We start from the raw sequence: 16,288 nt of genomic DNA, 5'->3' as shown, positions 1-16,288 counted from the left end.
CCTGGCCCACCTGCCTGCACCTGGGCCTCCTAGGAGCCTGCCCTGACCTCTCCAGGCTCAGCAGAGCAGCCCCTGGTCTCGGAGGGTTGGGTGGGCCCCCCAGGCGGAGGCACCCCCAGGCCCAGAGCCCCGCCCCCAGTGCCCTGGCCCCGCCATCTGGAGCCGCCACAGCACGCACCGTGCACGCTGACATGGGCACGGGTCTCATCAGTGCCCACATCGCAGGCGTACAGGCCAGCATCGTCCCTGCTCAGGTTGTGCACCGTGAGTCCCCGAGTGCCCGCTGTGTACAGGAATTCATACTTGTCACTGGGGCCCAACTCCATGCCATCCTTTCGCCACACCACACGAGCCTGGTGGTCAGAGACCTCGCACCGCAAGGCCAGCGTGCCCCACTCTTCCACGGACACGTCGTCCAACGCCTTCAGGAACACCACCGGCTTCCCTGCAGGGAAGGTGTGGGCGACTGAGGGGACGAGCTGCCACCTCTGGCCCTCGGGGTGCCAGGTGCACATCCCAGGGGTCCCCAGAGACCCCACAAGGACACCTCACCTTTGACCTCCAGGTGGGCCGAGGCCATAACCTTGGGCGAGCAGGCGCATACGGTGCCCGTGTCAGCCCGTTGGACCTGCTTCAGCACCAGCGTGTGGCGGCAGCCCTCATGGGTAATCTCGTGTAAGCTGTCGTTATACAGTGGCGTCCCATTGAGCGACCACTCCACCTCCTCGTCCTCGTGGGACAGCTCGCAGGAGAAGCAGGCACAGCCCTCCTCCGTGACCTCCAAGTCCTGCAGTGGCTGCGTCACCGTCACCTCCCGCACTGCCAGGAGCACACCAGGCAGCTCAGCACGACCGCCATCACCGCCTCCCCTAGAGACCCTCTGGTGGCCCTGTGCCCCCTCGCTCTGTACCTTCCACAGTAACCTCAGCGCTGCTCTGGGCACTGCCGGCCTGGCAGCGGTAGACACCAGCATCCGCGGGGCTGAGCCGCAGGACGCACAGCTCTGCCATGTGGCCCTCCAGCCTCATCTTGAACTTGTCAGATGGCACCAGGGGTGTCTCCTCCTTGTACCACTGCACGGTCTTGGGGGATGGCTTGAAGTCACAGGACAGGACTACCGACTGCAGCTCGCGCCCCACCTTGGGCTCTAGTGGCCGCGTGAGCACCATGGGAATGTCTGTGGCGGAAGGAAAGAGGGAAGCACTGCGTAAAGTGGGCCAGACCACAAGGCCATAACACCTGCCCCTGCCCTGCCCGCTCTCCATCTGCAGCCAACCTGCCAGGCAGCACACTTTTACCTGAGACGACCAGGCAGGCGGTGGAGCGTGATTTGCCAATGGTGAAGTGCACCGGCCCGGTCATGGTGGAGCAGGTACGCCGCAGCGTCAGCCGGTGCACCGTGCCCTCCTGTTCCATTCCCACGTCAGCCCCTGCCTGCAGCACTGTCTTCCCCAGGAGCCACTTAGGCGGCCGCACCGAGGGGATGGAGGTCTCACACTCGAACCAGGCAGGGGCGGGCTCCATCACCGTCACATCCTGCAGGCCCCGCACGATAGTGATGGATTTCTCTGTGGGCGAGCGGCCAGTCACTGGGGCAGTCCCGGGGGAGCACCACCAGCCACCCCTCCTGCAGGGCTGGTGTTACTTCCTGGGAACAAACCCTCTCAGGCATGCTCACTTCCTCTCTGGGGTGACCCAACGCGCCCAGTCAGGTCCTTCTCAGACCTGGCCACCTCTGAGTGCCACAGGCTGTAACACCTCCCCTGGCGGAAAAAAGGAACAGCTGCCCACCCAGCCCTGCCCGAACCTTCCACAAAGAACTGGGCACTGGTCTTAACGTCGCCAGCATCACAGGTGTAAGTGTCCTCGTCCTCAGGCTGGACGGCGTTGATGACTAGCTGGCGGTAGAGGCCGTCACTGACCATCTCATACTTGGCCCCAGGCTGCAGTTCCACGCTGCCCTTGAACCACCGCACCCGGGCACTGGCCCTCGACATCTGGCACTCGAGCACACCGCGGTGCTTCTCTATTGCGATCTTGTCCCGCAGTGGGCGTAGGATGGATACTGGCAGCTCTGTGGGTACACCCAGCAGGGTCAGGGCAGGTGCACAGTGACCCCGAACACCCAGGGCTGGGTGCTGTGGCTGTGCATCTTCCAACCGGCCGGACTGGGACATCATGCTCAGGCTAAACAGCCTATGCCGGCCCGCCCACCAGAGCCAGCAGATAGCTAGGCCGAGCGTTGCCCTCGGGCTAGTCTGGGACTCGCTACTCACATCTGACCACAAGGACACTGGGCACACACCCACACCCGCTATCGTCCAGTGGGCCTCATCACGCGCATGCCTGCCCCACTCCCCCACCCCGCCCGTCCCCTCGCCACACAGCCCCACCCTCATCCTGCACGCCCCCGAATCCCTTGCACCCTGCCCTCACCTTATGCATCCAAATGTCCCACACCCCTGCCCCCTACCTGTTTCTAGACCCTTTCTCCCTCATGCCCCGCAGCCACTTTGACTGTCATCAAGGCCACCAGGTAAAGCCTTGTGTGCTTACTTCCTGCTAGGGTCTCACACCTTTTCTCTCCAGCACTTGCTGCAGTCCCAGGAAGGAGAATTCATTGGTACCTCCGTTTTACACAAAGAAGGAGACCCCAAGGCTGCCTCCCCTAGACCACTTTCTTTCTGCCAAGGAGGGAATACCCTCTTTCCCTCCTCCTGGATCACTGCTGTCCTCATTCCAGGAGGGACCCCAGGACAGGGACAGCTGGCCTTTCAGCCCTGTGAGACTCAGTACACACGCTTGTTCACACACACGCTGTCCAGCCCATGCCCTGCCCTGAGCCGCCATTACCTTTTACTCGGAGCTGGGCTCGTGATTCTGCCCGTTGTGCTACAAATTTGATTTCCCCTGCATCTTCCACCAGGACCCTCCGATAGATGAGAGTATATGTCCTTCCTGGGAACAAAGGCCACTCAGCACTAAAGGGAGGGGTGGCCTGGGGGCGGGAAGGAGGAGAAGCCCTGCTGAAGCCCACCCACTGTCCTCATCTCACCTTCCTGGCGGATCCGCACATTGTCACTGGGCCGAAGCTTGCTGCCCTCCCGGAACCACTGGGCAGGCACCTCATCGTGGGAGACCTCGCAGGAGAAGGTGGCACCCTCCCTCTCCATCACTTCCACATCCTCCAGAGGCCTCACGATCTGGACATTTCGGCCTGGGGCAAGAAGCAGGCCCTGCTACATCCTGACACGCAGAGCTATCTGACTGCTACCCCACACCCCAGCTTGCTGAGGGAGTACAGGATGGGTGGGGCAAGAGCAGAGCCAGAGGGCCAAGCACTTGCTGGGTGACGCAGTGGGGGGCCAGGAGGTGCTTGCACCCACCCACCCAGCCCTCACCTTGCACCTTCAGGGAGGCCGAGCTCTGAGCATCGTGGGCATCACACACGTACACGCCCTGGTCCCCAAGCTCACATCGGTAAATGACGAGACTCCTGCAGGCCCCCTGGGCCCCCATGCCCACCGTCTTGCTCCCCCGCAGCTCCACACCGTCCTGTGGAGGAACGAGGCCAGGTTAAGTGCTGGAACTGCCCAGCAGAGTGGTCCCATTCCCGCCCACCCATGGTGAGAGGTAAGAGGGGGCAGAGGAGTCCAAGTTCCCAGGCACCTTCAACCAGCGCACATCCACATTGGGGCGTGAGAGCTCACAGTCCAGGACCACCTTGTCCTTTTCCGTGGCCACCACGTCCTGCAGAGGGCGGCTGAACTTCACAGGCAGCTCTGGAAAGACAGGACGGGAGTGGTGAGAAGCAGGGCCTCTGGGCGGGGACAGGGCCTGAGCTGGTTGGAATCATTCAGCTGGTTAACGGAATGAGCCCCAGGCTTCCCTGGTGGCGCAGTGGTTGACAGTCCGCCTGCCGATGGACGGGACACGGGTTCGTGTCCCGGTCCGGGAAGACCCCACACGCCGCGGAGTGGCTGGGCCCGTGAGCCACGGCCGCTGAGCCTGCGCGTCCGGAGCCTATGCTCCGCAACGGGAGAGGCCACAACAGTGAGAGGCCCGCGTACCGCAAAAAAAAAAAAGAAGGAATGAGCCCCCCGCTCCTCCAGGATTCCATATCCCTGCCCATAGCTGCCTCCCTGGGCCACCTTGGGGACAGGGGCAGGTGCTCTGGAGTGAGTTCCGCCCCACCTATGTCCACCTACCAGTGACCACCAGCCGTGCAGATGTGTGCACGCCCTCCGCCCTGAAGGAAACCAGGCCACTGTCCTGCCTCTGCAGCCCAGACAGCGTAAGGATATGGGTGGGGCCGTGCACCACCAGCTGGCACGTGGGTCCCGGCTGCAGCCGAAGGCCATCTCGAGTCCAGCTGCCCTCCACATCAGCATGAGACAGCTCTACTTCCATTGTGGCTGTGCCCTGCTCCTGCACCTCCACTGTCTGCAAGCCCCGCACAAGCCGGACCTGGCGCACTATGGGACGAACAAGGGGAAGGATGAGCCACTGTAGCAAGACCCTGGCCCTCGGTCCAGCCCCCATCACTTCCCCAGGGAGCCTCAAGGTGCTCTGGAAGGGGAGGCCTGCCCCTCCAGGTGGATGCCTGCCCCCTCCTTCACTCCCTTCCCCACCTCCCTGGCCCCTGCAAGTGAAGGTCCACCCCTTCCTCCATCTTTCCCTTTTCCCCCTTTTCCAGGGCCCTGCCCCCAGGGGGAGATTCCCTACCCTCCCCAACTCCTCGATGCCCAACCCCTAGGCCAAGCCCCCTTAGCTGCTCACTTTCCACAGTCAGCTTGGCCTGCGTCTTATCGTCCGCTGTCTCGCAGCCGTAGAAACCACGGTCAGCGAAACCCACACTGCGGAGAACCAAGCGGTGACTTGAGCCCTCGGCGTGTATCTCCACATTCTCGCCTGCCACCAGGGCCGCGGCGTTGCGTGTCCACTTGACCTCCGGCCATGGCCGCGTCAGCTCCACCTCCATGGTCACCGAGCTCCACTCTTCCACAGTCTGTGGCTCCAGCTTTTTTTTGAACAACACTGGGGCCTCTGGAGTCACAGGAGAGGGAGGTCATTACAGCCACTGCCACTCTCAGGAAAGCAGGGCAGAGGGACCCTGCCCCAACCCCCAGCCAGCAGAGCTGCCCTCCACCACATTCTGATTCCAAGCTAGGCAAGGCCTTGGCCATACTCAGGGCCCAGCTGCACACATGCACAGGCACAATTTTGTGGAAGGAAACCACACTTCAGGGGGGCTTCTCCTTTCCCAGTCCCCCTCCCACCTCCTGCTCCCCTGCTCTGAAAAACTCCTGCCATCCCCCACCAGGGCCTGGAACTCCTAAGTGTGGCCGGTGGCCAGGAGCATTGGGACACAGGGAGCCACTGAGACAGGCCGACTCTGAGCTCCCAGGCCGGCTGCACCACAGTCTCTGCTTTAACTAGGCCCTGGATGCGTCACATTAAGGAAGAGAAACGCTAGAGTGACTCTCCCAGTCTCGGGCTGTGCCACGATCTCCGCAGAAGCGCATCTGGCCACGTTACTCCCTTACTCAAGAACCTGAGATGGCTCGGCTCCCACTTACTCTCAGGTAACGTGCTGGCCCTCCCCCATGCAATCTGGCTTCAGTGAGCAAAGCGCCCCCCCATCGTCTGCATCTGCTTGCACTGGCTGCCCACTCCAGTCTCTCCCACCTTGCCATCCTTTGGGCTCAGCAAGGATCGTCTCCTCTAGGATGACTCCCTGGAGTGTCTGAGCCTCCACCCACTCCCCGACCAGGTGTGCCCTACAGGAGTTTACCATCTCCCCTTTAGAGCAGGTGCCTGGCCTCTCGGTCTGATCCTACTCTTCTCTCTGCAGCTGACAAACCCTGTGTCCTCTGAAGTCAGCCAGATGAGCTGGATACAGGCCAGCAGCAGGATGCCACCTTGAGACCAGCCCATTAGGAGACGCCTGCTGCGAGGAGCCGGTGCGTCCTTCCTGCCCCACACACGCACCTCGGACCCGGAGGGCAGCCACGGTCTTGATGCCCTCAGCCTCCGCAGTGATCTGGCCGGCATCCTCCAGGGCCAGGCCCAGGATAGTCAGGCTGTGGCTGGCACCCTTCTGCGATATGAGAAACTTCTCGCTGGACTGTAGTTTGACGTCATCCCGGAACCACGTCACCGCCACGTCGCTGGGAGTCACCACGCACTGGAAGGTGGCCTCGCAGCCCTCCTCCGCAACCACTGCGCTCAGCCCAGACGTGAACTTGACCACGCGGGGGACTGCTGACAAGAGCTCCACTTGAGAGGCGGTTAGGAGGGGCAGGGGCCCCCACCTAGCAGACGCCGCGGAAGGACACCTCTTCGGGAAGCAGCCCTGGAATGCTCCGCCAAGCCACCCACCCACCTGGGCGGCCCAGCCCCTGTGCCCGGCATCCGCATACCGCTCACGGTGAGCATGGCGCTGGTGTGGTCGTCGCGGCTCTCGCACACGTACTCCCCCGCATCTTCCGCCCGCAGGTCCGACACAGTGAGCGAGCGCTGAAGTCCCGCAGCCGCCATCTGGAAGCGTTTGCCGGCCCGGAGTTGCGTGTTCCCACGGCGCCACACCACCTGGGCCTGTGCCGGGCTCAGCTCGCAGACCAGCTTCACTGTGCCGCCCAGCTCCCCGCTCACGGGCTCCAGGGGACGGCAGAACTTGGCAGCCACCTCTGGGGGAGGGGAAGGGAGGGGACGTCAGCCTGGTGGGGCTCGGGCCATAGGACCAGCTCTGAGCTGCCCGGTTGTGCGCCCTGAGCCTCACCCAGTCTCCACTCCAGGACGTTGCAAACAAGGGGTTCCCAGACGGCCTCCCCGTGGCCCCACTCACCTTCCACTTGCACCGGGAAGTCCTGCTCCTCTGCGCCCAGGCGGCAGCAGTAGACGGCACTGTCCAGGATCTGCGCGCCACGCACGGTCAGGGTGTGGGTGTCCCCCAGGCTGGCCGTCTCGTGCCGCTTGCTGCTGCGAATCTCCACACCATCCTTGAGCCAAGTCACTGCGGCCACAGAGGGTGCGGCCAGCGTGGCTGTCAGGACGATGTCCTCGTGTTCCCTGACCACCAGAGGTTCCCTGCGTCTGGGTCTCTCCAGGGTCGGGGGCTCAAGTTCCGGCTCTGGGGGGCGGGGGCGGGGGGTGACCAACAAGCATTAGAGGGGAGACCCTCGCATCCCTGGCCTGGGTCCCGTCCCCCCTCCAGGCCACGTGGTGGGAGAAGACTTGAAATGAAAGTGCCCGGGCGGTCCAGCTCTCCACTGCTGCCTCTCTGCTGAGCAAGCCAGACAGTGAATGCAACAGGGCCACACTCTGTGCCAGGCACCATCCCGGCTCACAGGGGCAGTGCAGGGCAGCCAGGAGGGACCACCTGGGGCCACAAGCTCTGTCCCACCAAAAGCTGAGAGTCGAGGATCCCTGCCCCCACCCCCAAGGGAAGATGGGCCCCATGAGCAGCTAATGCAGGGAAAGTAAGGCACACAGTGACCCTGACACAGCCTGGGGGCTGGGCCAAAATTCCAGAAGAGCAGTGGGGAGCAGGGCCAGGAAGGGAGGCAGAGGAGGACGGTCTCGGTAGAAGAACCCCCATGCGGAGTGGAGAGACCAGGCAAAGACGGAGAGGGATGAAACAGCCTGAGAGCCTCCAGCAGCCCAGCATGGGGGCAAAGCCAAGGCAGAGAAGGGGGAAGGGGAAGGCCCTGGGTGGGGACCCAAGAGCATCCCTGTGAGGGCTGACCCAGGGGAGCACTTGGAAGGACCACACTGGCTGCTGGATTGGGGGCAAGGGCCACAGCTGGGGACGGGGACAGTGTCAGCCACCTCAGGACACTGAAACCCAGTGATGTCATCGGCAGCCAGGAGGGACGGGAGCAGGCAACAAACCAGCTTGGCTCAGACCCAGGATAGGATGGGCATCTGAGCAGAGGCCGACACAATGGGCTGACCTCAATGCATCTGGACGGTCAGGGCCCCAGGGCCAGAGACGGGGACTCCAGACCCAATGGGGGCAGGGGCATCCAAGGCCAGAAGCTCCTCAGAGCAGGACTGGGCTCCACAGCTGCCCACGAAGACTTAATATGGGAACAGTGCCCCTTGCCAACGACAGACAAAGAATGGCCATTTCAGCAGACTACAGGCCTTAGCAGCCTGCAGATGACTGAGAAAGCCTGTGGCAGGTTTCATGCTGGGAGAGGTGGGGATGTGATGGAGAGATGCAGGAACCTGGGGAAGCAGATGCCAAGAGTGTCCCGGACCAGGGGCTATGGCAAGCATCCCACAACTCAAGGACCTTCCCAGTGGACAGCGCCCCGGGGCTGACTGCATCAGAGGAGAACCCAGCACAGGCCCAACACACACATGTCCCCCACTCTGCTGGAGATGTGCTAATTTCCCCCAATTTGTCAGGTGCTCAGCCTCTACACCCAACCCTGGCACCCACCTGTGACATCCAGGTGGAAGGAGACCCTCTGGCCCCCGGCCTCACAGCTGTACTCCCCGGCGTCTGCCTTGCCCGCCTGCTGCACCACCAGCCGCCGCCCTCGGCCCGTGGCCTCCACACGCACTTTCGAGCTCGAACTCAGCTTCTTTCCATCCTTGTACCACGTCACCTCCGTCTGGGCCTGGGCCACCTCGCAGCTCAGCGTGGCACTGGCCCCCGCCACGGCCTGCACTTCACTGCGTGCCGGCTGCTCCTTGGCAAACACCACCATAGGCTCTGGGGACAGGGAGGGATGCAGAGAGGCAAAAACACCATCTCAGTCAAGAAGGCAGCACTAGGGAAAAAAGGCCTGGACAGATGGGAAGGGGGGCTGGAAACTTCTCCAGGCTCTGGGCTAGTTGTGCAACAAGTACCCACAATTTATCTATACATTCTACCACTGATCTGTGCATGTTGTTCCAGGTGGGGACTTTGTGAAAGATTTCTTCCATGCACATATTCCTCTAGGAAAGGAACTGTGGGATCAGGAGGCATGCACACCTCAACCTTCCTAGAGGATGCAGAGTCTTTCCCACACAACTGAGCAGAGCACGTTCCCACCCACAGCGCAGGAGAGTTCCTGAGGCTCCATGCTGTTGTCAGCTGTTGGCAGTCTGGTAGTTGTACTTCCTGAGCTCTCTTTTGCATGGTCCTGATGATTTAGAGTGGAGCACCATTTCTGATCTTTTTGGCTTTTGGTGTTTGCCCTTCTGTAGTGTCATTGCAAGGCTTTTGCCCAGTTAGCAGTAGCATTGTCTGTCTTTTCCTTATTCATTTTCAGGAACTCTTTATATATTTATGTTAGAACTTTGAGAATTATGGGTGTGTAAATAACTTCTCCATCTTTGTCACTTGTTTTGTCATCTTTTATGTGTCTTCTGTTGATATAGTTCTTAGTTTTAATACAGGCAAGTATGTCAATTTGTCCCTTGTGATTAATGCATTTATATCCTATTTAAGAAATCTTTTATTACCCTCAGGTCATTAAATAATCTATATTAGCTGCTAAGAGCTTGCTTTATCTTTCACATTGGAGTCTCTAACCCACCTGGAGTTGGTGTTTGTGTGTGCTGCGAGGGAGATGTCCATTTTTATTATAGAGGAATAGATATAAAAATAGAGATATATGTATACAGTTACATGGTATTAGCACAGTTTATGAAAAGACCATCCTTTCTCTATACCACACACTAGCACTACAGAGTTAAAAAACAGAAAAGGGATGGGGGAGTCTGGTTATGTGTGGGGCTGTTTCAGAGCTCACTATTCTGTTCCTTTGTTCTGTGTATTTATCCCTGCATTGAAACCCAGTTGTCTTCACTACTGTAGCTTTATAACAAGTTTGGTATCTTGCAGATGAAATGCTCTCACTTTATGAGTGCTTCGGTTCCACTTGACTCTTGGAATCAACTAGTCAATTTTGACACACCCACAAAAGGACTTTTCTTTGGGTTTTGATTAGGAGTGGACATCTTTGTGTCTTCCATGCATATCCCACCATTCATTTAGCACTGTCTCCCTAAAGTATTTAATAATATCCTCCTCAGAAGCCTTAAACATATTTTATTAGACATGGAATTAGAAGCATGATACTTTTGATGCTATTATAATTGTCTTAAAATATCCTTTTCTGACTCTTTGTTGCTAGTACATCAACATAGAAGCGTTTTCTGTGTATTTCGTATGTGGCAGTCTTCCTTAACTTCCTTACTAACTCTAAAAATTCTTCCTTTTCTACCTTCTGCGTTAATAATCTTATCATCGGTGAAGTCCACTTTTACTTAATCTAAATTTTATTGCTTTATATTCCTCCTTATAGGCTGTACAATGTTGGACACGAGTTCTGATAGTGGAGCCACTTGAAATGCTCCAGTTAAAAAGAAAAGCTTTCAAGGTTTCCCTATAAGTGTGATGTTTGCTGTGGTTTTCTTTAGCACCCTGTATCAAATTAAGAAACTATCCTTTTATTACTAGTTTATTAAGAAGTTTATTAACATGAATACATGCTACTACATTTCATAAAACTCTTATTCTGAATAGGATGTAAAAAATTTATCAAGCATTTTTATTCTGCATTCTTCTAGGTAAAAACATGCTTTTTCTCTTTTAGTTTCTTAACATTATAGATTGTATTGATTTTTCTTATGTTCTGATGTTGAACCACCTTGCATTCCTGGATTAAGATCTGAGTGTATTGTGCTTTTCATGCATGGCTCCACTCACTTTGCCAATACTTTGTATAGGATTTTGATATTGACATCCATAAAAGATTGGCCTGTAATTTCAATTCTTTATACTTTCTTTGTCAGATTTTGGTATCGATGCTATATGCTAGCTACATAAAATGAGTTAAAGAGCATATATATATATATATATATATATATATATATATACACACACACACACACACACATATCCATATATATCCATATATATGTATATCTCCATATATACATATATATATGTATATCCCCTTCAAAGCTTTTGCACAGCAAAGGAAACCATAAACAAGACCAAAAGACAACCCTCAGAATGGGAGAAAATATTTGCAAATGAAGCAACCGACAAAGGATTAATCTCCAAAATTTACAAGCAGCTCATGCAGCTCAATAACAAAAAAACAAAAACCCAATCCAAAAATGGGCAGAAAACCTAAATAGACATTTCTCCAAAGAAGATATACAGACTGCCAACAAACACATGAAAGAATGCTCAACATCATTAATCATTAGAGAAATGCAAATCAAAACTACAATGAGACATCATCTCACACCAGTCAGAATGGCCATCATCAAAAAATCTAGAAACAATAAATGCTGGAGAGGGTGTGGAGAAAAGGGAACACTCTTGCACTGCTGGTGGGAATGTGAATTGGTACAGCCACTATGGAGAACAGTATGGAGGTTCCTTAAAAAACTACAAATAGAACTACCATATGACCCAGCAATTCCACTACTGGGCATATACCCTGAGAAAACCATAATTCAAAAAGAGTCATGTACCTAAATGTTCATTGCAGCTCTATTTACAATAGCCAGGACATGGAAACAACCTAAGTGTCCATCATCAGATGAATGGATAAGGAAGATGTGGCACATATATACATGGAATATTACTCAGCCATAAAAAGAAATGAAATTGAGCTATTTGTAATGAGGTGGATGGACCTAGAGTCTGTCATACAGAGTGAAGTAAGTCAGAAAGAGAAAGACAAATACCATATGCTAACACATATATATGGAATTTAAGAAAAAAAAATGTCACGAAGAACCTAGGGGTAAGACAGGAATAAAGACACAGACCTACTAGAGAATGGACTTGAGAACACTGGAAGCAGGAAGGGTAAGCTGGGACGAAGTGAGAGAGTGGCATGGACATATATACACTACCAAATGTGAAATAGATAGCTAGTGGGAAGCAGCCGCATAGCACAGGGAGATCAGCTCGGTGCTTTGTGACCACCTAGAGGGGTGGGATAGGGAGGGTGGGAGGGAGGGAGATGCAAGAGGGAAGAGATATGGGAACATATGTGTATGTATAACTGATTCACTTTGTTATAAAGCAGAAACTAACACACCATTGTAAAGCAATTATACTCCAATAAAGATGTAAAAAAATACAAAAATATATGTATATCCCTTTTCCATTCTCTTAAAGAATCTCAATGAATATGGAATAATTTCTTTCCAGAATATTCTATATAAATTGCCAGTAGAGCCACTGAGCTTAATCTTGTTCTATGAGAAGATTCTTTTATTATGTTTCCATTTAGTTAAAAGGTTATTAGACTGTTCAAGTTGTTAATTTCTTCTTGCGTAAGTTTTGGTATAATTTTCTAAGAATTGGCCACTATTTCAAAACTTTTCAAATTTACTTGTGTGAAATAATATCGTGTTTTATTATAATAATGTCAAATGATTCATAGTGGGTTTCTTGGTATCTATATACACCTATGAATCATTATATACTAATACGATATCAAACTGTTATGTGGTGGCACTTAGGAGTCAATGCAGGACCACAGCCCATCTCTATTTGAGGTTAACCTCTCTTAACAAAAGGGAACTAAAGTTAGTTCGCAGACATCTCTGTGAACCAGCCCAGAAGGTACAGACACACACAAGAGTCATTAGGAAATGATATGAAATAAATACCACTTTACCAGTCAGTGGCTGCTACTACCATACCTCATCTTTAACAAAGCATGCTAGTGTAAGAAAAGCTCCTTACTACTCTCCATTTCTAAATTTATATATCAAACTCCAAGGGAAATACTGACACAGAATATACTAATTGAAAGACAAAAGGAAACCAAAATTTGCTTTCAGATGAATGTGCCATATCTCAGAGGTGCATATCAAAGACATATATCTACCAACCCTCTTCTCTTGGTTTACTTTGCACAGACATTGCAACAGAACAGGAACCTATATTTTGCAACATTTGGGTACATACATAACTTCTACAACCATGTGCAAGGAAGGAAGAGTGTCCCAAGACAACTAAAACTTTGCTGATCCAAAATTCAGACTTGAGGTAATGCCAAGTATGATTATGTGCCTGAAACTTCCCCTTATCAGGTTCAAAGAAATACAAACGTCTCTGATTAGGGCGAATCCTCGCATGGTGCTGGGTGAGGGAATCTGGATGCTGCTAGAACATCCAAAAGTACATTCACATATCCTGAGGTGAGAGACATCTGGTCTACTCGAGACCCCAAGGGCAAGATGGAGCCAGGGTCCTGGACACCAAAGATCACCTGGAACGTTACAACATGGAAACACCACTCATGGTGCACAAGAGGGGACACTCTTCCTTCCATACACACCCTTCCCATCCAGTGTCCCTGGGATCAAGCACAAGCATGAAAGTGGGAGGTGGGGAGATGGGAGATGTAAAGAGATTAAATGTGATGGAAAGACCACTGGGTCTGTCACGGCTGTAAGCCAGTCACATCTCCATAAAGGGCTAATTTAGCATCCCTCCCAAATAACTGACCTGTGACATCCAGGTGAAAGGAGACCCTCTGGCCCCTAGCTTCACAGCTGTACTCTCCAGCATCCACCTTCCCTGCCTGCTGCATCACCAGCTGCCGGGTGCAGCCCTTGGCTTCCACACGCACTTTCGAGCTCGAACTCAGCTTCTTTCCATCCTTGTACCACGTCACCTCCGTCTGGGCCTGGGCCACCTCGCAGCTCAGCGTGGCACTGGACCCCGCCACGGCCTGCACTTCACTGCGTGCTGGCTGCTCCTTGGCAAACACCACCTTGGGCTCTGGGGACAGGGAGGGATGCATAGGGTCAAAGATACCATCTAAGTCAAGATGCAGCACTGTGGAAAGAACGACTAAACAGGAAGGCAGGAAGACAGGAAACTTCTCCAGGCTTTGCACCAGCTGTGTGACCTAGAGAAGCTCCACCACCTTCTCAGCAACAAGTGACACACTTTATTTCTGCGTTCTCCTGATCTATGTAGGCTGTTCCGGTGAGAAGCTGGGAAAGACTTCTCCCCTGCACAAATCCTCTAGGAGAGGAGCCGTAGAGTCATGCATTCCTCAGCCTTCCTAGATGAGGCCAGAGTCTTTCCCACACAGTTGTGCAGGTCATGTTCTCATCTGCAGTGAATGAGAGTTCCTGAGACTCCACCCTCTTGCCTATTCTCAGTATTGTCGACTGTTGGCAACCTGGTGGGAGTGAATTTACACCATCTGGCTGTCTATTGCATGGTCCTGATGATTCACAAAGTGAAGAATCTTTATGAATTTTTTGGTCATTCTGTGGTTTACTCTTCTGTGGTGTCACTGTTCAAGTTTTCCACAAGTTTCCAAATTAGCATTGTCTGTTTTTTCCATATTCATTTAGGAGCTCTTTATATAAATAAATGCTATAGAGTGTTGATGCTTATGTGTGTTTACCTGTCCTCTCCATTTTCATGCTCTACCTTTTCATTCCTTTATGATGTTTCTGGTGAAATTAAGTTATTTAATTAAGTCTGTTACAGGCAGATATATCAATTTGATATCAATTTGTCCTTTGTGGTTTCTGCATTTATGTTCTGTTTAAAAATCCTTCATTATCCTGAGGTCATTAAATAACCTCTATTATCTGATAAAAGCTTGTTCTACCTTTCATACAGAGGTCTCTAACCTGCCTGGAGTTGGTTCTTTGTGTTCTAGGAGGTAGATTCCAGTGTTATTTTATTTTTCCATATAGTTAATGGTCTTAGTACCATTTATGAAAAGACCCTCCTTTCTCTCCACCTCAGCGTGAACTCACCATTCCAGTCCCTTGGGCTATTTATCTATCTCTGCACTGAGACCCACTTGTCCAAATTGCTGTAACTTAAAATAAAAGTCTTGATTTAGGTTAGAGCAAATGTCCTCATTCTGTTCTTTGACTGGCTTTTGCAATCAACTTGTCAATATTCTCACACCCAAAAGACCTATTATTTGGGGTTTAATGGGAATTGAACACTTCTAGGTCTTCCATAGATTCGTATCCATTTATTTGTATCTTTTTGCCTGCCTCTCTACAATGTCTAATCATTTCTCCCACAAAGTGTCTCAAGATCCTTTCTTAGACTTGGAACTGGTAAAATGACCCATCTAATGTTATTGTAACTCTGAAAATTTCATTTTCCAGTTTCTTGTTTCTGGTATATAGCTATAGAACTGTTTTCTGTATTTTTTTTTTTTGGTACATGGGCCTCTCACTGTTGTGGCCTCTCCCATTGCAGAGCACAGGCTCCGCACACGCAGGCTCAGTGGCCATGGCTCACGGGCCCAGCTGCTCCGCGGCATGTGGGATCTTCCCGGACCAGAGCATGAACCCATGTCCCCTGCATCGGCAGGTGGACTCTCAACCACTGCGCCACCAGGGAAGCCCTCTATATTATTTTTGTATGCGGTAATGTTTCGCAACTCTCTTACTAAGTGTAGTAATTAATGTTTCTAGATTTTCTAAACTGATAATCATATCATCTGTGAGTTCCAATTTCCCTCCTTACTGTGCTATAAATGTAGCATTACAGTGGTGAAAATTGGTTTCCTTGTCTTGTTCCCTACTTCAAAGGCAATGCTTTCAAGTTTCACTTTATGTGCGATGTTAGCTAGTTTTCTCTACACTACCAATTATTAAATGAAAGAAGAACATTTTATTTATACTTTGGTAAGAATTTTATGGCAGGAATTGATGCTAAATTTTATCAAATATTTCTCCTGGATATATGATGTTATATTTCATTGAGTATTTTTAATCTCCATTTATTGGGGAAATAGTATCATTTTTCTTTTATTTTCTTGACGTCAATCTTTCTATACATTTTCTACTGTTCCTTGTGTTAGATAAACCTTGCACTCCTGCAATAGGACTGTTCTCAGAGTGTATTTTCCTCTTGATAACCTGTTGAATTCAGTTTGCTACTATTTTGTTGAAGATATTAGCCTTGATATCATCAATAAATTAAACTGTGTTACTTCTTCATATTTACCTTATCAGATTTTGGTATCAATGATATGTTCTACACATAAAATGAATTAGAGAGTGTATTCCATTTATCAATACTACAGAAGAATCTGTATGAACATGGAATAATTGCATTCCAGAATACTCAGCACAATTTAACAGTGGAGTGAGTGGGTTTAGATTTCTGCTGTGAGATTATTTATTATGGTTCCATTTATTTAAAAGACTATCAGCTGGCAGAAAAAGCTTTCGACAAAATTCAACACCCATTTATAATAAAAACCCTCCAGAAAGTAGGCATAGAGGGAACTTACCTCAACATAATAAAGGCCATATA

General features: G+C 51.8%; 1 protein-coding gene across 1 annotated transcript in view; it reads right to left on the bottom strand.

Moving 5' to 3' along the window:
• The window catches only part of LOC309819930 (obscurin-like), a gene marked incomplete at its 5' end in the record, with an annotated part of 123,301 nt that overhangs the window by 94,263 nt on the left and 12,750 nt on the right, over positions 1-16,288 (bottom strand). Inside the window, 16 exons of the mRNA XM_082650365.1 lie at positions 179-445; positions 553-819; positions 911-1,177; positions 1,299-1,568; positions 1,808-2,074; positions 2,854-2,958; positions 3,056-3,217; positions 3,402-3,555; positions 3,670-3,782; positions 4,209-4,475; positions 4,780-5,046; positions 5,992-6,264; positions 6,423-6,689; positions 6,848-7,132; positions 8,450-8,725; positions 13,487-13,762. Of these exons, the coding sequence (XP_082506491.1) occupies positions 179-445; positions 553-819; positions 911-1,177; positions 1,299-1,568; positions 1,808-2,074; positions 2,854-2,958; positions 3,056-3,217; positions 3,402-3,555; positions 3,670-3,782; positions 4,209-4,475; positions 4,780-5,046; positions 5,992-6,264; positions 6,423-6,689; positions 6,848-7,132; positions 8,450-8,725; positions 13,487-13,762 (3,783 nt within the window). The remainder of the gene's footprint in view (positions 1-178; positions 446-552; positions 820-910; positions 1,178-1,298; positions 1,569-1,807; positions 2,075-2,853; positions 2,959-3,055; positions 3,218-3,401; positions 3,556-3,669; positions 3,783-4,208; positions 4,476-4,779; positions 5,047-5,991; positions 6,265-6,422; positions 6,690-6,847; positions 7,133-8,449; positions 8,726-13,486; positions 13,763-16,288) is intronic.

This window comes from Grampus griseus (assembly GCF_964374135.1).
Source record: "Grampus griseus genome assembly, chromosome: 3".
NCBI lineage: Eukaryota > Metazoa > Chordata > Mammalia > Artiodactyla > Delphinidae > Grampus > Grampus griseus.
Note: the sequence above shows the minus strand (reverse complement) of the source record. Positions and strands in the feature narration are given on the sequence as shown.